Raw genomic sequence first — 20,724 nt, 5'->3', positions numbered from 1 at the left:
AACTTCAACGAACTGACGCAAATTCCTCCTCAATGATGTGAGAGGCTGGTAATCACACAGAAAACGATGACTTCAATTTACTGCTGCTAAAGGTGATTCCACAAGTCCATGAATCATGGTAGGGCACCATAGTTAGAGACAACTGATTGGCTTGGAAATAAGGATAAAAAATTAAAGACAAAACATAATCTCTTAGAAATAAGTTTTTATTTTGTTAAACAAAGGACTTAAAGCAGTAGTTACTCTGCAAAACTGAAAATAGCTTAAGGGATCTTTCGATTGCTTATAAATACCAGCTCCACAAAGTATAAATACAAATCCCTCCTTTTACACATTTAAGCTGCATTTTTATTAAAAGCTATGGCACGACACTTAAATTCATATAAACCAACAACACACTAGCGGACGTACATGCTAACAGTGATTGCTTCAAAACATATGTGAAATTTTAAAAAACATGGCACAGATATATTTACACATTTTGAGCAAAGCATGTAGTCACAAAGATTTCTCTTCATATTTATGGGCCTTGGTGAAAAAAATAATAATAAAACCCTACATAGTAAAAGGCTCAGATTTCATCCAATTAAATTAATCAAATTGAACAGCAAAATGTGAGAAATCCAGTTGGTGAGCATTGAAGTTCAGTGACTGCACAGAGAAGGCACATTGTCCCAATTGTCAAACACCTAAAAACACAGAAATGTACTTCTGTCACAGAAATTCAAGAATCTGGTGCTGTGAGCAACTGCTTGGAAGTGATTCACTAGCAAATTCCTTTTTCAACTAACAGAAAAATGCTCATCCATAAATTAATCAAAAAATAAAAACTAGCACAGCAATAGGTCAAAGTGTTTCAGCATCTCAGGGTCACAGTGAGGAGTCAAAATAAAGTCTAAATATTAAATAGAAAACTATTTTAGTTGTTGGCGAGAAGGGACATTTTCCAGCAACTGACCAACATTAAGTCATTTATAAATAAGAATAATAACTTTTTTCTTACGTTTTCTGGTCATGTTTTCTCAATTAATAGACTAATGAAGGCTGATGTGTGTCTGAGACTTTAAAGCATAAGTTATGTAGTCAAAAGCTTGGGTTGAACTGGTGGCGCGTCTCATTACTCTGTGTCATCTTCATCATCAAAGCTAGGTGGCTGGAAGCTGCACACCTCCTCAAAGGTTAATCCTGCAAAAAAAGGAGAAGATGATTGGTTTCTTTACCGAGGAATACATCAGCATGCTGTGACTTTTAGCGCGAGAAGACGTACGTTTCCACTCATCGATCTGCAGCTCCCGGCTCTCAAAGCTCTGGTCATAAGGCTCGGCTTCAGGCTCGTCGTCTGGATCGTGGTATTGAGCGAAGTAGGGGTGGGCCAGAGCTTCAGCTGCCGTTATCCTCTTATCCGTATCCAGAACCAGCATTCTCTCCAAAAGATCCACAGCTTAAAAACACATGCGCATATAAACATGACTGATTTACACTCAATCCCATTGTTTCTTTATGTAAATTTTGTAAATCATAGGGAAACCTGGTTTTCTTTGGCATTACCGAGTGGGTTGGCGCCAATAAATACATCAGCAAAGCTCCTCTTGGGCATGTGTGGCAAGGAGCTGATGTAGTTTCTGGCCTGTGAAGACACATCAATACAGTAAACCAAACATAAGTTCCTACCAGCAGCAACAAGTCGTGACACATTTCATTTGACTGATTCCAACCTTTGTTCGGCTTTTAGATCTATCCACATCTGTGCTGCGTTTCCTGATGAGTGCAGTTTACAGTCAACAAGTTCCTCTTGTGATAATTAGAGCATCATTAAAACTACATTTATGAAGAATTATTATTGAGGAACTTCAGCTTGTATTATGTATTGCTACAGAGTTCAACTCTTTGCCTGAAGTGAGACACATGCAGTCAAAAACCCATTAGTGCCTATGAGTGCAAGTATTTACTAAAGTTTAAAAAAATAATAAACCAAGTATCCTTTAAAAAGAAAGGACTTGTCTTTGTCTTTTACGGAAGCGAAGACTTCCGTAAAAGACAAAAAAAAAAGACAGAAAAAAAAAACGTATTACAATCATAATACTCCTTATGATAAACCTCTCATGTAAATCAACGTGTGATCTGAAAATAAAAGTGTTATGGTGGAAGAAGATGGCGCCTTTCTAAGGGGGAAACAGAAAGAAAAAACACTGAAGAAAAGGGTATTTTGGACATCAAATTGCTGTTAGTAACCTTAACATTTAAATCAAGAAGTGCACTTTTTTTTTTATTAAAACGTTGCTTTTAACAACAATTACAGCAGTATTGAAGTGCACTTTTCTTAATCCAACTCAAGGTGCTTTTTGCAAATCACTGTTATAACCACGTGCAGCAAGCATGTCACACGACACACGAGTGACTAAAACGGTAAAATTCAGTGTTTAATACGAGCTTTTTGTCCCAAGAGGTCTCGTTCCTCCTTGCGCCCCACTTGCCTCAAAGGAGTTTGAGTTTTCCTTAAACCTTGAAGCTCTTTTTAAACTGTGGCTTCAAATATTATTACCTCCGCCATGGCGGTTATCTTATTGGTAGCGTTTACGGGCGTGTCATTCTGTCTGTAAACATGATAGATCGAAAAGTTTACATCCACCAAGGTCTTCAAGGTCATCTTCATTATTTATTGAAAAAAAAAAAGTCTTATAACTTATAATTCTTACACGTGTGGTAAGAGTACTGTATAAAGACTTGAAATATCATGTCATATTTGACCTCTAACCTCTGCTTCAAGTTCAACAGATTGATCTGAAGGCTAAAGTGATAACAATATATAGCTTACTGCCACTGTTTGTATTGACAACATATAGGCATATAGGAAATGATAATAAGGGTTCAAAATATCACATTACTTTGGATCTCTGACCTCTTCTTCGAGGTCAAGTAAAATGTCTTTTATCTTTAAAACTATGATTCAAATTCCACTACCTTTGTATTGGCAACATTTAAGAAGAGATACTGGTATACTGGAATTCTAAATATCAACATAATAGTTTGCATCCAAATATGTCACATTTGACCTCTGACCTCATTTTTACATCTACCTTTCTTATAAGTTGAGCCTAAAATGTGTCTTATTTTTAAAGAAAGTGTTGCCAAGAGAAGGAGAATGAGCTGCCTAGATAGTTAGAAATATACTGTAGTATATTATTATATAAGAAGCTCAAGTTATTCATGCACAAGTAACTTTTGGATTTTTGTAAAACAATGGAGTGAATGCTACACATATACTATATGCACATAAATAATGTTTAGGGAGCGAGCTGTCTTGGCGGAGGTTTGCGCTCTGAGTGCTTCTTGTTGCTTTTGTTCTATTTTAGGATGCGTCAGTGTGGAAACCATCAACATAAGCACAAATTCTGAGGGAAAGTCTGACCGTCCTCCCGCTGCCAGTCTGCTCTCAAGAAAGTACCTCTGTATCCCCCTCACCTCATAGCTGGGCATCCTGTTCATTAGAGTTGCTGGGGGCGTCCCTGTCAGACGCAGTATGTGCTGAAGCTGGTTTATATCTTTGGTGTTTGTGTCAAGGGGAGTATAGTGACAGAGCAGAGTTAAGAAGCCATTTCTCAACGCAACACTGTGTGGGGCTAAACTCCGGGTCACGAGTCTCGAGCTTTGAGCCCAGAAAAAAAACAAAAAAAACCTCAAGCTTAAGTATCCTCAGAATTAGAGGAAAGACACATGACAACACTTCTCATTACAGGCACACAGTGAAAGATGAAATCACCTGTGTAACAATGATCTCACAGCAAACACTGCTTAATGCTCTTCAAGAGAAGCAAAGCACACCCACAAGGCTAGAGGGTGAAAAACATGCTGTCATTACAAAGCAGATATTTCCAGCTGAACCACACTAGAGTGCAGAGTTTAGAGTAGAAACACGGTTAGACAGAGAGAGGGGGGAAAAAAAACTTGCACAGCTTTGTGAACTCACAGACTCTGAAGAGATTTTCTTCAAGAGCTCTGGACCTGGTTTTCCGACGAGCAGCATGATTAACTTTAACTGATCAATATCTACCAGCACACGGTAAAGGAAGACCAGACGCCGCACATGGGAACATCTGTAATCTGAACTTTAGCTTTTAATAGAAAAGGATTGGAGGCGGTGGGCAGCCTAGTGGAGCGCTTGCTTACAAGCTCAGCAGTTAGCTACCAAATACTGGCAAAAGAAAAGAGAGAAAGAAACAGGGTGGTGCAAGGAGAGAGAGTGAAAGTGGACCTGAGCCAAAGATACACACTTAAAATATAGGAAGAGTCATAGTGCCAAAGTGTAAAAACTACTCAGAGGTGCATGTGTCAAGTGAGAAGAAAGCGTGATCGCTCTTCATAAGAAAACGCCTCAGGCAGAGTCGTGTTGAAAGGGAAAGGCGGCTTTTCGTGTGAGGACGGAGAAAAGCAGTATTGCAGATTTATTGCAGACAAATCAGTGCGCCTCTACGTCAACATCAGTGTGTGTTGGATCAGTTTAATTTGTTATGTAAATTGTTTGTCAGCTGCAGGAGTTCATGGTGTGCACAACGAATTGTCACATGAAAAGGATACGGTCAGTGCCGGGAAACAGAGCGCGTCCAGTGAGAAGTTCTGCCATTATACATCCCACAGACCAAATATCCACTGAAACACAGAAGGTCAGGACACAGACATTATACCCAGAACACTCTTCTATTTACAGACGGATCACAGAGGGGAGCTTCTCTATGCCGTCTACCTGTCATGTTGTAATGCATCCAGTTCAACATGATCTCTGGGGCACGGTACCAGCGGGTCGCCACATAGCCGGTCATCTCATCGTCGGTGTGTCGTGCCAGACCAAAGTCCAAAATCTGACAACAATTTAAAATGCAAAAAAAGAAGAAAGCCTTGAAAAACAAACAAACCATTTACATTTGTAGCCAGGTTTGAGATAAACTGATGTTTCAAATAAAAGCAGCGCTTCACTGACCTTCAGCTCACAGTCTTCATTCACTGCCAGGTTACTTGGTTTTAAATCCTGTGAAAGGAAAGCCATCAGTCTAATTTAGGGTGATTTAAACCAAGATGGTGAGATGAAGTAAATGTGTTATTTCCTTTGTTAAAAGATGAGTCTTACATCATTCAAACTTTAATCTAAAGTCAAAGTGTTATAACTTCCTGTTTTTTCAGAGGATTAACAAGTCTGACATTGCAAAGTGAAAGAAGTCATAAACCCCAGGACACTTCATGTTCTCCTGTTTAACGATTGTCTGACAAAAGTCACTATAAAACGAAACAGCACTTACTCGATGTATGATGCCTGCTGAGTGAATATACTGCAGAGAGACGGGAGCAGACGTGTCAGATTACATCATGTGTTTACAGATGGACTGATTTAACACAACAAAACACATCAGGAGATACAGGACACAATGTAAAAACATTAGATAAGTATCACTGAAGGAACTACTTGCTTAGAGGTAGATAATATAATGATACCACTCTCATATCTGTACATTAAATATATGGAGCTAGGAGAAGGTAATCTTTGCCTACAGGAGAGAATGGAAACATGGAGGGCAGCTCAGGCCTTGATTACACTCTGTTGTGGACACGGACAGCTGTAGATACAAGAGCCGAGTCACCATTCCTGTTATACTTCTTGAACCTCTGCCACCTGCGGTGCAGTCGTACTTTGTTGCTTTGTCATGCAGTCACAAAAAAACGAAACAAAAAAAATAAGAAACAGGTCGGTCTGAGGACAAAATTTACATCACTCGGACAAAAGCAGATACACACATCTCTGTTCAAAGGTGAAACCCTTTTCCTAGTAGCACCTTGAAAGCTCACAAATTAGAAGAGTGTTAAAAAAAAAAAAAAAAAAAAACCTGCATTATGTACCTCAGAACAGGTGTAGTGTATAAGCACTATCTGCCAATTTAGTTTTTACTGTAACAAGAGCAGTGAAGCTTGAGTAAACATGATTTGTAACTGAAAACAGTTAAGAAAATAAGTAAAATCCTCATCTCTGAAAGTACACACAGGTGGAACTTAGGAGTGATTCTAACCTCTAACCTTGGCGGCCGACAACACTGTACACAGCGGTAGACTGGTGCAGATTGACCAAGCGAATAAGACATTAAAAAAGAGTTTTGATGGGAAAGCGGTCTTTAAACACACAGAGATAAAGCTGTGCAGGAAGTGTGATTTTATCGTGGTGAAAGGAAAACCTGCTCTTTAATTGTTTGTTGTTTTAGCCATTAGGTGGTTGTTAAAATGGTTTGGTGGGCTTTTTGCTGAGATTCTGGCGTTTCTGTGGATTTCCTAGGTGTCTGTATTTAAATAACAGATCTGGCTGTACTTCCCATTAAACCAGATGTTATCCCCCTGATGGGGTTCAACAGGTTAAATGTTTATTGCTTAATTACTCTGTGTAGTATGAATGACAATAAGGGAAGTTTTTATCAGTAGGAAAAGCTGTAAAACTTACAGAAATACAGTTAAAAGTCCAAAATTTCCGCTTGAGGCTGATTGTGGTAAGCAGCAGATCAAACAAGTTAAGAATTATAAATGGCTTCAAGTGCACATTCAGGCCTGTCAGACACTGGGACACTGAGCCATGGCTCTGTGCTAAGCTTTGCAATCTCCAATATCACTGAAATGCAGCAGGTGCTGCTCATTTTATTCATTTTCGTTCATTTCGTCACTTTTTCCCGACACACTTGCATTTAACTCCGGTTGCCCAGTCTCTCTGGTTACCTGGCCTGCACCACTACACTTGTCGTCTTGGAACGTCTGCCCCCCTTCCTTCTTTCAATAATGGTATGATCCCAGTCTGTCTTTGGATGTATTTGGCCACATGGTGTGCCCATCAAATTAGAGTCCCATCCCTGCCTGCATGGATTCTCAGCAGGGCTGAAGATTAGGCTGCTACATACAGACGGGCCATTAATAACTGACATATGAAATTATCTCACAAGCCAGATAAAATTGTCCACAGGCTATACGTTTGACACCCCTGCTCTAAACCATAGCAAAACTGAAGAGATTTCACTAAAATCTCCAATACAGTCCGAGCACTGAGGAGAGGAAAGGGAGAGTTGCATTTATTATGAAGCACTTTCTGATTTTTGTCTGTGAAAAAGTGCTAAATGAATAAATTGTTGAGCTACAGCAAGTCAAACTGGGCAAGATGGAAAAACTACATGTCTTGACCAGGTGAGCTAGCAGACACTTAGGACTCTATCATTTGTGCTAAGCTGACCAGATATGAGAGTGGCATCAATCTTCTTATCTTGCTCAAGAAAAGGAAGGAAATAAGCACATTTTGCACAACGTCAATAGATTCCTTTAAGCTCACCTTTAATCCTCGGAGGATCTGGTATATAAGAAACTGCACGTGGTCATCTGTGAGCTTTTGACATTTGACTATGTTGTTGAGATCTGCCCCCATTAGATGAGTCACGAGATACCTGCCAAAGCAGAAAAGATTGTTGTCACAGCTTAAACAGACAAGTGTCAGAAGCCATACCAATGTTTCTCACTTCATTAAAAAAAAAAAGCAAAAAACAACAACAACTAAATTCATAAAATGTATTTGCACTTCCAAACTAATAATTTCAAAACTGTTTGCAGCATGTGCCTAATTTCCCATATGGCTATGCGAGCTTAAACCGGTTTAGCTGCTACTTCTTTTCACTCTCACGTCTCTCCAGAGGCACTGAAAGGCCAAGCCCTTCACAAATGGAATGTCATTTAACAACGCACCCCAGATAAATGGGCTTAATAGTACTGCATCAGTGGATAATTCAAATCTAATCCCAAAGCTGTTTAAAATGCCCAAACAGCACTTATGGAAGGAGTCTAGAGCGGAATGCTAGACTGGCACTTTTGGAGCCAAAACTCAGAGCCACATGCTGCTTGGTCAGTCTGCTGCACAACAAATACCCGTTTCATGAATGCTCTTCTATTCTCACACAGTACAGAGAACGAGGGCTTAAAATAGCATCTGGTTATGCTTGAACTTGTTCTCCGCTACAGACATAAGACACAGACACTCGCCTAGGTTCACTCGCCGTGGGGGGGGGTAAATATATTTATATATACATATATATACACGCACACACCAGTATATAAAATATAAATAGTGACCTCTCTTTTCCTCTCTCCTAAAGAAAGAGGAACATGGCTAGAGCACTGAGGAGTCTCAGCCGCTCTGTTGTGACTAAGCTTGTATTTTTAGAGCTGGAGGGTCACACCCAGAGCACCTGCACAGTTGACATTTTTACTTATTTTTACATTGCATGCAGAAACTTTACAGCGTTTGGCAGATGTGCACTGGAGAACAGTGCCAAACCTGCAAAAGACATGCCAGCCCACTGACTCACCCCCTGTTCTCTTTCCCACAGGGGTCCAGCTTTACGTGTGGTCTACATGTGTGACCTTGCATTGCCTCGAGTCCTCCATAGCATTATGCTTTTCTGGGAGGAGGGCGGGGCTTCTTGAGTGGACGGCTATCCATTACAACAGCGCACAGATGCTGCCACTCGAAGTATGAAGACAAAATTCCAGTGAGTCATTAAAGTGTTCAGTTTCAATGACTCTACTTCAGCAGTTTAGCATTGTGGGCCCTGTTATTTTTGTTTGTCACAAATTTGTCTTCCCTTTCAAAGGCCCTGTGCCTACATTACCCAAGAAGCAATGCAACTGCAAACAGTTTATTCCATATTTCAGTGCGTCACACTTTGAGCTGCAAGCCTGCAGCAGAGATGAGCACATGTGATGCTGCACTGACATGAATCATCTTTGCATAAACCTACCAAGACCTAATGGACTTTAATGAGTAACCACAAACCTCTGGGGCTAAAAAATAAATGCTAACAAAACAAAAATAAATTAAAAACAAAATAACGTGCAATTCTTAAAGGGGCCATCGGAGACTCAAAGCAAAAACAAACACAAAATAAACAAAAACAATAAAAAAGGCCCCAGCCGACCCACAGGCTCAGACCCAGTGCCTTCCAGCTGTAAGGGTAAGAGTGCTAACCACTGCACTGCTGTACCGCTGCAATTTTAAATGTCTGATAACATAGAGGGGGAAAAAAAAAAAAAGTTTAGAAGAAATATTCCACAAAGATTTAATCAACTTTCGAAAGGTTGTGCAGACACAATACGTCAGAGAGGGGGAGATACTCGGGAAGATGACGGATGAAAAATGAGAAAACTTCACTACACTTCAAATCTCTGCATGAGCCTGAGTCATCCATCAGAAGCCTTTTCCACACTCTGAATTTAAATTGTGTTAACTGTGTGATCTGACTGAGCTGTCAGAGAAGCTTGAGATCAAATATTGAACACAGCATTGTTATTTTCTTCTATCCTGAGACCAAACACAGACTGCATGATCCTTATAAATTATTACATGAATAGAATTGTGATATACCTCCAAATGATTATGAAAAAAAAAATTCTAGCTTGTGTGTTGCACTATAAACACAACGTCATGCAAGTTTCACAGCACTTCAAATCACATGATGCTCTTCAAAGGAGGTTTGGTATTCCAAGCAAAAAGTCTCATTTATTTCTCTTTCTTCACATGAACCTGGATAGACTGACTGATGTTGAGATCAGGGCTCTGTTGCAGGACTCCCTGTTGTTTAGGACTCTAATAAAATTTTAACTACATATAACTAACGAGCTGATGCAAAAGTAACACATAACCTTTAACAAAACTGAGGACAGACACTTTCACAGAAAACTGCATAAATTAATTCATTTGATTATTACAGAGTTAGACTTAGTCACCTTCCAATTAGTCACCTCCAAAGAGAGCTGACTGACGTACTGTCTCAGCCAAATACTTTCCTGGGGAAATCCCAGGACAGACTGCCCAACAAACCTATCTTTGCACAAGTGGATAGAGTTTATTTCCATATTTGTTACTGCTTCTCACTTCAGCCAGTAGAGCAGTAATAGAGAGCCCAGTGCAAATGTCCAACATTTTCAAGTAATTGGTGGCAAATCTCAAATTAGAGGTTTGTGATGCAGCTGAGAACCAAGTTAAGAGTTTATATAAAGCAGGTAAAATAAATATTAAACATGTCACCAATTTTCTAAGTAAATATCTCTCTAAAGGTGCCACTGACATGAAAACTTCACCAACAACCTATCCATGCAAACCATATATGTCCATAAATTATGTGTAATAATGAAAAATGACACAGGGAATATGTATTGAACATGCTTACTGAAGTTTATCTAACATTTCTTGCAAAAGTCTTTGCTGGTGATTATGGCTTCAAGACGCCCCATGTATGGAGGAAACTAGTCGCATATATTGCTCAGGTGTGATTTTGGTCCATTATTCAAATTGTGAAGGCACTGTGTGCCCCTTCAATGAACTCTGGGCTTTAGTTCTTTCCATAGACTTTCAATTGGATTCAGGTCAGATGATTGGCTACCTAGCAGCTTTATTTTCTCTCTCTCGCTGTATGATTGAGATCATTATCTCGATGAAACATTTCATCTTCATAATCAATAATGTCTCATTACATTTTTCCAGTGATCCTTCCTTCAGTTATATGAAGCGTGCCAGTGCTGTATTGCTGAAAAACAGCCCCACACCATGATGTTCCCACCTCCAAACTTCACTGTTGATACGGTATTTTCAGAGTGATATGTAGCATCTTCTGACCTCCAAAAATGTTGTGTATCACGGCATCCAAAGAGCTCAGTTTTAGTTTGGCTGGTTTAGGGTGTTCCCAACGATGCTCACTGGAACCTTCAGTAGTTCAGAAATTCTTCTGTAATCAGTGGCATCGTGTCTTATAACAATAAGGTTGCAAAGGTCTTGAGAGAGCTCACTGGTTTTACGGCGTGATACCTTGGTAATGAGACACCTTTTCATAGGCCATCACTTGGGACTGAACAAGCTGATATTAATTTGCACTAAATGGCAGGATTGCTTTCTAATTACTGATACATTTCACCGGTTTCATGAGTTTCCATGGCTTTTTGCACCTCCTTTTCTTCATGTGTTCGATGCTTTTTTTCATTTCTTATTGTTACATATAAGTGAATTTATGGACATCTATGGTTTGATTTCTTTGAATGTGTGGATTGGGTGGATTGTTGCTGACATCAGGTGAAAAATTACATGTCAATAGCACATTCAGATTTTACTTAGAAAATTGGTGTTGTGTTCAATGTTTACTTTACCCGCAGTATGCTCCCAGGATCTGTGCAGTTGCCTGCCACACTGACCTTCATGAATTTTAGATATCAGCGATAATGCTTCCAGTATCACTTGGTTCAGATAATGAACTAAATAGGATGGGTCAATAATACGGGGACATTTGAAGTATGAAATCATAAATGAGTGTGTGACTCCAAGAATTCACTTGAGACGCATTCTTGGATGGGGTGTTCCCTGGAATCTGCAACAGTTTGAACTTTGTGTAAGTGTAGGGAAAAAAAAAAAGAGTGACACTCCACCAATAACAAGCAAGGCAGCACGCACAGCTGCATGCTGAGTCACTGTTAAGCTGTTCACTTCCAATTTCCAAGAGATTTTAACATCAACAAACAATAACTACCCGTTTTTCTGTAAACCAGGGCATGTACTGCATGTTCCACAAAACCAGAAATCAGGAAACAAAAGGAAGGAAGCTGGTGATGAAGAGACTGGCTACAGCCAGTGAGTGAATAACTAACATAGCAGAGAGTCTAAAGAATGTTTGTCAGTGTTTTCAGTCTCCTGGCGTGCCTCCAGGTGTTTTCCAGGAACAGTAGGGATTGTGGGCTGCTGAGAAACTCAAGGCTGATGAGCTTCACATCACTGTTAAATTATGCAAAAGCACTCCCTGATACTTTAAATTTAAGATAACATAAGTTATTTTAAAGAAGGACATTCGACTCACACGTCGGTGAAGTCCTTCAGAGAGGTGGCAGGGGTGAAGACATCTAAGAGGCCAATTACCTGCAAGAATGAGACAAACACTTAAGCTCAAAACTGAAGAGCAAAGACCACTGCGGGGCTTTGTTCTCAACAGGCGGACCAAATTGAAGACGGACAAGTCGCTCACGTTTTCATGTTTCATATGTTTAAGCAGTCGCAGCTCTCTGTAGGTTCTTTTGGCGTGGACGATGGACTGAAAAGGCCGAGAGAGCTTCTTCACAGCGACCTTCAAACCGGTCTCCATGTCAATGGCGGAGCTGTTTAAAAAAAACAAAAGCATGCATGTGAGCTTAAATCTCATTGGGTAAAACACCTTAATTTTTAGCATACCTATTTAGATAATCAAAGCAACAAGTTATGAGCATTTATTTAACACTGAAAGATTGTGGCTTTAATCAAAGCAAGCCCGTCCTTTTCAGGCAGAGGAACTGAAGCGTTTCATGTGGCTCAGTCTGGGTCTGAGTTTGCTCTCAAAAAACAAAGTAGGTGCAGGAAGAGCTGCTGAAGGCTGGGGGGAAAGGACGACATCAGCAGAAAATGCCATCTCTCAGCAGACTGCAAGCAGCCCTGGCAGCAGTATATCCCCCGCTCTGAAAACCAACCGTCTCTGACCCAAAAGCAACACCCACCCCACCTCTGCTTAGCTCACCTAACCAGAGTCACGGCTTGTGGATGGCCTCGTGTGACTGCTGTGGGGACACCAGCGTGCCCGCAGACACATCAACATCCAACAGATATTAAAGGTTAACAAAGAAACCACCTATAGCAATGCCAACCTAATAATAAAAATGGATACAGGGATAATCATCAGGTCTGGTTCAATTCCACAGGATATAGTTGAGTCGCCTTAACTGTTCTTCCCCACATACACGGCTGCACTGATCTTTTACCCATTTCAAGAGCATGCAGGAATGTAAATCCCGCATGCAGCTGCATTAGATATTAAATCATCTCGTCAGCTCCCTCATAAGAAGGACCTCACGTTTGACTGAAGGAAGTCAAAACAGTGTAGTCATCCTTTGTCTTACATAATGCAGACATTATCTAGGCTGCACCCTCACCTAAACAAAACAAGAGTATTTTTTAAGTGGTATGAACACATCTAAAAAACACTATGTCCACTTAGCAATTTCCGCATAACAGTGTTCAATTGTGCAAGCTTCTTGGATAAAGACGCTCCTTAACTCGTTCCATTTATTAGGTATGATGATATGGGAGTCGACTTCAGATAAAGCCACCAACCTGCAGCAGGGATCAGGTGTGCGTCATTGCCACACAGTTTAGAACATGCTGTTCAGTTTCAGTTTCAAATTACTGGCTACAGTAAACTTGAAGTCATCACGTAACTGCTAACAATATAAGCCAGCGCACTGTTATAATAAAAACAATCACAGTCAGTGAGGCAGTAGCAGTGAGCTGACAGTAATCTGACCAGCAACAGATTATCCTATTGCCCGGCAACAGCACAGCTGTCCTCTTCCATTTGCAAAACAAACATCTGCTCACTAAACCAAGTGTACCACTGACTATGTTGTGTCCCAGATCGTATCAGCAGCACAATTCATTTAATTAAAAACCTATGTAAAGGATCCATTCAGCCACAGATGACCTTACTGCCACTAGGCAACACTAAGGAAACCCACCCTCAAGAGGCAAGATCTCCACTCTGCTGTGCATGCAAATACCTCTGAGCTGCAGATTTGTATATAACGTATCAAACATTAACTGCAGGGCTTTTGATGAGGCTGCCTATCAAATTTGCATGAAGACAGCAGCTGGTTTTCATAGCAACCAACTTGGGAGGTTTTAGCAGCTGTTGATCATTTTCAGTCATTATCTTAAAGTTAGCCACAAAAGTAAAAGATACTAACATCACAGTGACTTAAACCGAAAACTGTTTGCACTTGTTATTATTGTAGTTTTTTTTTTAATAGCCAACTGGTCAATCTATTGGTCTGTTCACTGTTTTAGATTACAGCACTCTGACTTTCTTTATCAATGCAAGATCAGTGAAGTGGACATCTCAACTTTCCACTTGTGCTCCTAATAATAAAAACATCCTTTCCAGAAGCTGTGCTCACATCGTCAATATGAAGGGATTGAGTTAATTCAAACAACCTGCTAGGAGCAGGCAGCTATATTTGTTGCACTAACGGTGCAATGTGCATTAAATGTCTTTATCCAGAACAAATGTGGTCGGAGCAACCTGAGGAGACCACAACACTTGTGTGACTCTTAACATGCCCACTGATCAGTGCATGAGGATCAGACTTTCTATACTTAGTTCACAACCAGGAATTTATCAGCACTTAATAATTACTCCTCGGTAGCACGTCAAAGATAACAAGTTCTGCGCTTTCTTGCTCAAACAGACACCGCGGCTCCACCTTGCTCGCCATTAGCTTGTGAAGCGCAGGCCTCGTCTAAATGAATGGATAAGTCAGGCTAACTTCACCAAACTGAACTTCTTGGAGGAAGGCGATTTACCAGACAGATCCGTAGGCGCCGGATCCAACCGGGGTCAGTCTCTGGTACCGCTCCGGGACTTCCCATATAGTCTTGTTCACCTCATCTCGATAAAAATCGTGTTTCTCTTGTCGCGACATTCCTGCAGGACCAACTGCCGACCACCGACCGACTTTCTGCTCCGAGGAGGGGGACTCCGAGCCGCGCAGAGCTCAACTTTACCAAAGTGCAAGAAAGTGGAGCTAAACGAAATGTTTCTCGTCCCCGGAGAAGCTGACGTCGTTTAAAGTTACCGTGCTGCCTTCTTGTGAAATGCTGCAATGTGTGCACACACTTTTCAGGTCTCCACGTTATTTGTTCCTCCTCACCCTGCTGGTTCTCACGCTCGCTCGAGATTTCACCCCACTCGCTTCGCTAAACGGCGCAAAATCTCGCGGGAAAAAAAAAAGAAAAAAGAGTTGGGACAGCTGTGCCGACGACGTCTGAAACTGTGCTGCTTTCAGGTGGTGCAGGGAAAAAACTGATCGGTATTAGACGATTGAAAAATAATAATAATAACTAGAAAGCGAAAATTTCAGAAGAAATTTTATGTGTGCCTATGCCGCTCCTAATCACTGTAGTTTCCCATTCATACGGCTACAGAGAGCAAAACTCAGAAGAGCAGCCATTCTCCACCATGAACTATGGTAAAAACAAACACCGCTCACGCTTCACAGATGACAGCTTACAGTTTTGTGTAAAGATGAAGTTACTTCGTACAGCGCCGATTTGCAGACGCTGTGCACACAGGTTCATGAGCAGAAGTCCCATTGTACCACGGCAGACCTGACAATGTTTGCATGAACACGCTTTGAAGCATTACGTTATGGACCACTTTTCACACATGGTTGGTGTACCCACACAGCCGGCTGTGCATTCACTTTTTGTTTTTTGTTATTTTTACACAGTGTTCTCAATGATGAACAATGGTCTACAGCCAATCTTGTGTATTAATATACAAACTTTGGTTGTAAGATTCAGATAACTATTTAATAAAAGCTAAATATTTTATACAGGGAGTGCAGAATTATTAGGCAAATGAGTATTTTGTCCACATCATCCTCTTCATGCATGTTGTCTTACTCCAAGCTGTATAGGCTCGAAAGCCTACTACCAATTAAGCATATTAGGTGATGTGCATCTCTGTAATGAGAAGGGGTGTGGTCTAATGACATCAACAGCCTATATCAGGTGTGCATAATTATTAGGCAACTTCCTTTCCTTTGGCAAAATGGGTCAAAAGAAGGACTTGACAGGCTCAGAAAAGTCAAAAATAGTGAGATATCTTGCAGAGGGATGCAGCAGTCTTAAAATTGCAAAGCTTCTGAAGCGTGATCATCGAACAATCAAGCGTTTCATTCAAAATAGTCAACAGGGTCGCAAGAAGCGTGTGGAAAAACCAAGGCGCAAAATAACTGCCCATGAACTGAGAAAAGTCAAGCGTGCAGCTGCCAAGATGCCACTTGCCACCAGTTTGGCCATATTTCAGAGCTGCAACATCACTGGAGTGCCCAAAAGCACAAGGTGTGCAATACTCAGAGACATGGCCAAGGTAAGAAAGGCTGAAAGACGACCACCACTGAACAAGACACACAAGCTGAAACGTCAAGACTGGGCCAAGAAATATCTCAAGACTGATTTTTCTAAGGTTTTATGGACTGATGAAATGAGAGTGAGTCTTGATGGGCCAGATGGATGGGCCCGTGGCTGGATTGGTAAGGGCAGAGAGCTCCAGTCCGACTCAGGCGCCAGCAAGGTGGAGGTGGAGTACTGGTTTGGGCTGGTATCATCAAAGGTGAGCTTGTGGGGCCTTTTCGGGTTGAGGATGGCGTCAAGCTCAACTCCCAGTCCTACTGCAAGTTTCTGGAAGACACCTTCTTCAAGCAGTGGTACAGGAAGAAGTCTGCATCCTTCAAGAAAAACATGATTTTCATGCAGGACAATGCTCCATCACACGCGTCCAAGTACTCCACAGCGTGGCTGGCAAGAAAGGGTATAAAAGAAGGAAAAACTAATGACATGGCCTCCTTGTTCACCTGATCTGAACCCCATTGAGAACCTGTGGTCCATCATCAAATGTGAGATTTACAAGGAGGAAAACAGTACACCTCTCTGAACAGTGTCTGGGAGGCTGTGGTTGCTGCTGCACGCAATGTTGATGGTGAACAGATCAAAACACTGACAGAATCCATGGATGGCAGGCTTTTGAGTGTCCTTGCAAAGAAAGGTGGCTATATTGGTCGCTGATTTGTTTTGTTTTGTTTTGAATGTCAGAAATGTATATTTGTGAATGTGGAGATGTTATATTGGTTTCACTGGTAAAAATAAATAATTGAAATGGGTATATATTTGTTTTTGTTAAGTTGCCTAATAATTATGCACAGTAATAGTCACCTGCACACACAGATATCCCCTAAAATAGCTAAAACTAAAAACAAACTAAAAACTACTTCCAAAACATTCAGCTTTGATATTAATGTGTTTTTGGGTTCATTGAGAACATGGTTGTTGTTCAATAATAAAATTATTCCTCAAAAATACAACTTGCCTAATAATTCTGCACTCCCTGTATGAGAGTAAGAAAGAAAAGTATATCTTTGTGTCCACCTTTCTCTGTTAATGCCCTACCTGGCCCCTGGCAAAAGCTTTGCTAGATCCGCCCCTGCACAGTTACCAGCTGTCAGCTAAATAAAAAAGGAGCTTGGTGTTTATTTCTCTCAGAAACAGTTCATAACTTCCTTCAACTCATTCATGTCACCTAAAAAAAAGGTAAACCTGTTTCTCCATCACCAGTTCAGCTCTGATGATTCAGTAAGGTCATCTCCTGGTTTCGACCAGCCGCTTCTACAGCTGTGGCTCCAGCAAACATCAGCTGATACTAGAAATTAAAATCAAATGAATTCTAACAACAGCTGATCAAGCTTAAACGTGCTGCTGTTGTTTAGCGCGATAAACAAACAAGAGAGAAAAGCCGATCATTGATCAGTTTCATGACTGAAGTTTGAACAGGCGAGAGAATGACAGGGAGGCTGTCATAAAGTTCAAATCAGTGACTTAGCGCGCACACAGCTGTATAGAAACTCCATCGTGCTAGCTACCACGCAGTACGAGTTATTATAACTGATTGTAAAAAGTCAGCACAACGAAAATAAACTACACCTAAACTCGGTTTATATCTGACCCAAATAGAGTGCAGGTCATAACTTCTTACCTGAAATTCAGTTCACCTCATGCTCCGACCGGCAGCCGCCTGCTTCTCCTGCCTTGGTTTCCTGATCCACGATCTACCACGGTCGATCGGCGGTCGCCTCGCCGCCTCGTTCCCGCATGTTCTTTCTGACACACACGGTGGATAGCTGCCCTCGGTTGTAGCTCCGCGTCAGCGACTACCAAACAACTCAGTTATTTTTCCACATCGACCAGCATCTGGACAATCCACCGCCTTTCACTGTTTGTACCGTTACTAAAAAAAAAAACCTCATCGGCTCATAAAAAGCGAAAAATAAGTCCAGCTATGACCCTGAGTCAAAAGACAGCCAGCTCGGGTTAGCTAGCTACCTGTCTAGCTCTTTGCAGGCACCGAAAACATCAGAGCTAATATGGGATGTCTTGGTAACACGAGCAGATATTTGAAGTTTACATCTGGCCAATCCACCACCTTTCACTGTTTATACCGTTACTAAAATGAATAAATAAATAAATCATCGGTCCATATAAGCGAAAAATAAGTCCAGCTGTGACCACGAGACATTGCGAAGGACCGGGGTGAAACCATAGTAAAGCCGCCCTCACTGTCATCCAGGCGGCTGTAGCTTGTTAGCAAAGCCCGCTAGCTAGCTAGCCAGCTAGCCTCAGGCAGAAACGACATCGTCAGAACAGTGTTGCTAATATGAGATGTTTTGACAAAGCGAGCAGATATTTGAAGTTTACACAACTACATTCTCGCCTGAAAATATCTTAAAAGTTTATTTTGTGACCTAGAAACAGTATTAAGAGGAAAATAAAAACTAAGTGATGGCCGCCATTGTTTGACTCGGCAGAGGCCTGCTATGAATTGTGGGATATTGAGTTTTCCACCAAGCATTACCGTAACTTTTTGAATGATTTGCGCAACCTTAAAAATTCCAATGGCTCCTGAAAGCAGCGACGCTGTGCGCACGTTGAAATTGTCATCATTACGGTAATCCAAATAAGGGTAGACAGGCTGTACCACTCCCGGCATACCACTAGAGAGAGCCAACACACCACAAATGAAGTTTGAAATTTGTTTCAATGGGACCAAAAGATGGAGCCAACACACCACAAATGAAGTCTGTTTATTTGGCGCCAAAAGATGAATTGGCCTAAATTTGCACTAAAATATTAATATTTAAAAACTATAAAAGTCATGAACACCAAAAGTCATGACATAATAGTCCAACTCCAGCCGCACAAAATGATCTAACATATGTAACCCTAATGTCAAAACTGTTCGGCAGAGGAGCGCGGGGAAAATTTTCACTAAAATATTAATATTTAAAAACTATAATATTCATAAACACCAAAAGTCTAGCACACCATTCCAGATCCAGCCGCACAAAATGAGGTAACATATATGAAGCTTGTCTCAAAACTGCGGGCGTGATACGTGCGAAATTTAGGCGGAAGATGGAGAATAATAATAACTAGAAAAATTTGCATTTCCTGCGAAAATGCAGTGTGGATGCTTAAAGCTGAACCTATCTGCTGAAAATAGCTGAAAAAGCTGAAAAGTTGCAGAAGCAAAGGAACTTTGCTAAAATGTAGTAACTTAGCAGAACTGTAATATCTTAGAGAAACATAATACTTGGCAGAAATACAATAGCATAGTTAGCAGAAATATTGTAACTTACCAGAAACATGATAACTTCTCAAAATACAAGAATTTAGGAGAAATAGTATAAGATAACAGAAAGAATATATTTAGCCAAACATTCTTAAACATTACAGAAATACTATGATTTAGAAAAACAGTACAACATAGCAGAAATGCTGCGATTTACCAGAGACACTGTAATTTACTATTAATATTGAAATTTAAAAAAAAAAATACTATGTTTTAGCACAAATACTGTAATTTGACAGAAATACTATCATTCGGCAGAAATACTATGTTTCAGCAGAAATACTCTGGTTTAGCACAAATATTATAACATAGCAGTAATACAATTATATAGCAGAAATGCTATATTTAGAAAGAAAAATATAATATAGTAGAAATACTATGATTTAGCAGAAATACTGTAATCAGCACATATACTGTAACATGACAGAAATTCCTCCACTTAGTAGTAATACTATAACATAAAACAAATGTTATGATTTGGCACAAAACCATAATTTGGCAAAATACTATGATTTAGCAGAAATACTATGATTGAGCAGAAGTACTAAGATGTAGTAAAAGTACTCTGATTTAACAGAAATACAATTATGGAGGAGTAATACTTTAAAATGGGAGAAATATTGATACACACACACACACACACAGAGCCTAAAGGGAACAGTATTTGTGCCATGGAGTGTTAAGAAGAATCTGAGGTCCATATTAGAAAAGCTGCTAAAATCATAAAAGTTTGCAGAATTGTAATAAATGATGAATATGAATTAGTGGTCTGTGATAGTGTATTAATTTGTAGGAAAAAAACACATGTTGCCCAAGGTGTAATTGAACCCACGACCTTTGGGTTGCAGACCTGTGTCATTACCAACTGCGCCACCTGGAAAGAGAGCGGCGCCTGGAAAACAGGGTGATGAGCAGTCAGAATTAGATTGCGGTGAGGGCGGCGCTGTTTTTTGGAGTTACAAAACGTCGTGTAACTCAAAAACTAGGTGGACTAGAAGCATAATACTTGTACTGGGTGAATCAGCGTACTTTCGTGTACTTTGGCTGTGATTTGCATTGCTCTTTGTACATCTGTCGCTGAGATATGACGAGAGAAGAAAGGGCAGACCTCAGATATGATTGGCTGGCTGGGAAGCCGTGCAGGCCCTGATATGTAAATTTTATATGTATCAGTCCTCACAGAGGATTAGCTGCCTGGGGACCTGGCAGAAATATATACAAATAGTATGATTAAGCATAAATACTACATTTAGTAGAAATACTATGTTTTAGCACAAATACTATAAAATGGCAGAAATACTATAATTAAGCAGAAATACTATATTTGGCAGAAACACTATATTTAGTACAAATCTTATGAAATAGCAGAAATAGTATGATTTAGCAGAAATGCTGTATTTGGCACAAATCTCAT

At 40.4% G+C, this 20,724-nt stretch overlaps 1 protein-coding gene across 3 annotated transcripts; it reads right to left on the bottom strand.

The window, feature by feature from the left end:
* Positions 1 to 185: 185 nt before the first annotated feature.
* On the bottom strand, positions 186 to 14,828 carry mapk14a (mitogen-activated protein kinase 14a). Of its 3 annotated transcripts, XR_005609604.1 has the most exons (13): positions 14,429 to 14,827; positions 12,069 to 12,198; positions 11,904 to 11,962; positions 7,346 to 7,457; positions 5,292 to 5,321; positions 4,976 to 5,023; positions 4,742 to 4,856; positions 4,576 to 4,647; positions 3,463 to 3,542; positions 1,549 to 1,627; positions 1,268 to 1,441; positions 1,004 to 1,185; positions 186 to 689 (listed from the first exon to the last, which is right to left on the bottom strand). XR_005609604.1 is itself a non-coding variant. In XM_031726372.2 (12 exons), the coding sequence occupies exons 1-12, from the start codon at positions 14,545 to 14,547 to the stop codon at positions 1,118 to 1,120; spliced, it is 1,086 nt and encodes a 361-aa protein (XP_031582232.1). In that variant the 5' UTR covers positions 14,548 to 14,828; the 3' UTR covers positions 186 to 1,117. The 3 variants fall into 3 exon arrangements, 2 of the variants coding, with proteins under 2 accessions (XP_031582232.1, XP_031582231.1); XM_031726372.2 differs by lacking the exon at positions 3,463 to 3,542 and adding an exon at positions 3,968 to 4,047 and having other exon boundaries at positions 186 to 1,185; positions 14,429 to 14,828; XM_031726371.2 differs by having other exon boundaries at positions 186 to 1,185.
* Positions 14,829 to 20,724: the final 5,896 nt, after the last annotated feature.

Source organism: Oreochromis aureus, linkage group 20 (genome assembly GCF_013358895.1).
Source record: "Oreochromis aureus strain Israel breed Guangdong linkage group 20, ZZ_aureus, whole genome shotgun sequence".
Classification (NCBI taxonomy): domain Eukaryota; kingdom Metazoa; phylum Chordata; class Actinopteri; order Cichliformes; family Cichlidae; genus Oreochromis; species Oreochromis aureus.
Note: the sequence above shows the minus strand (reverse complement) of the source record. Positions and strands in the feature narration are given on the sequence as shown.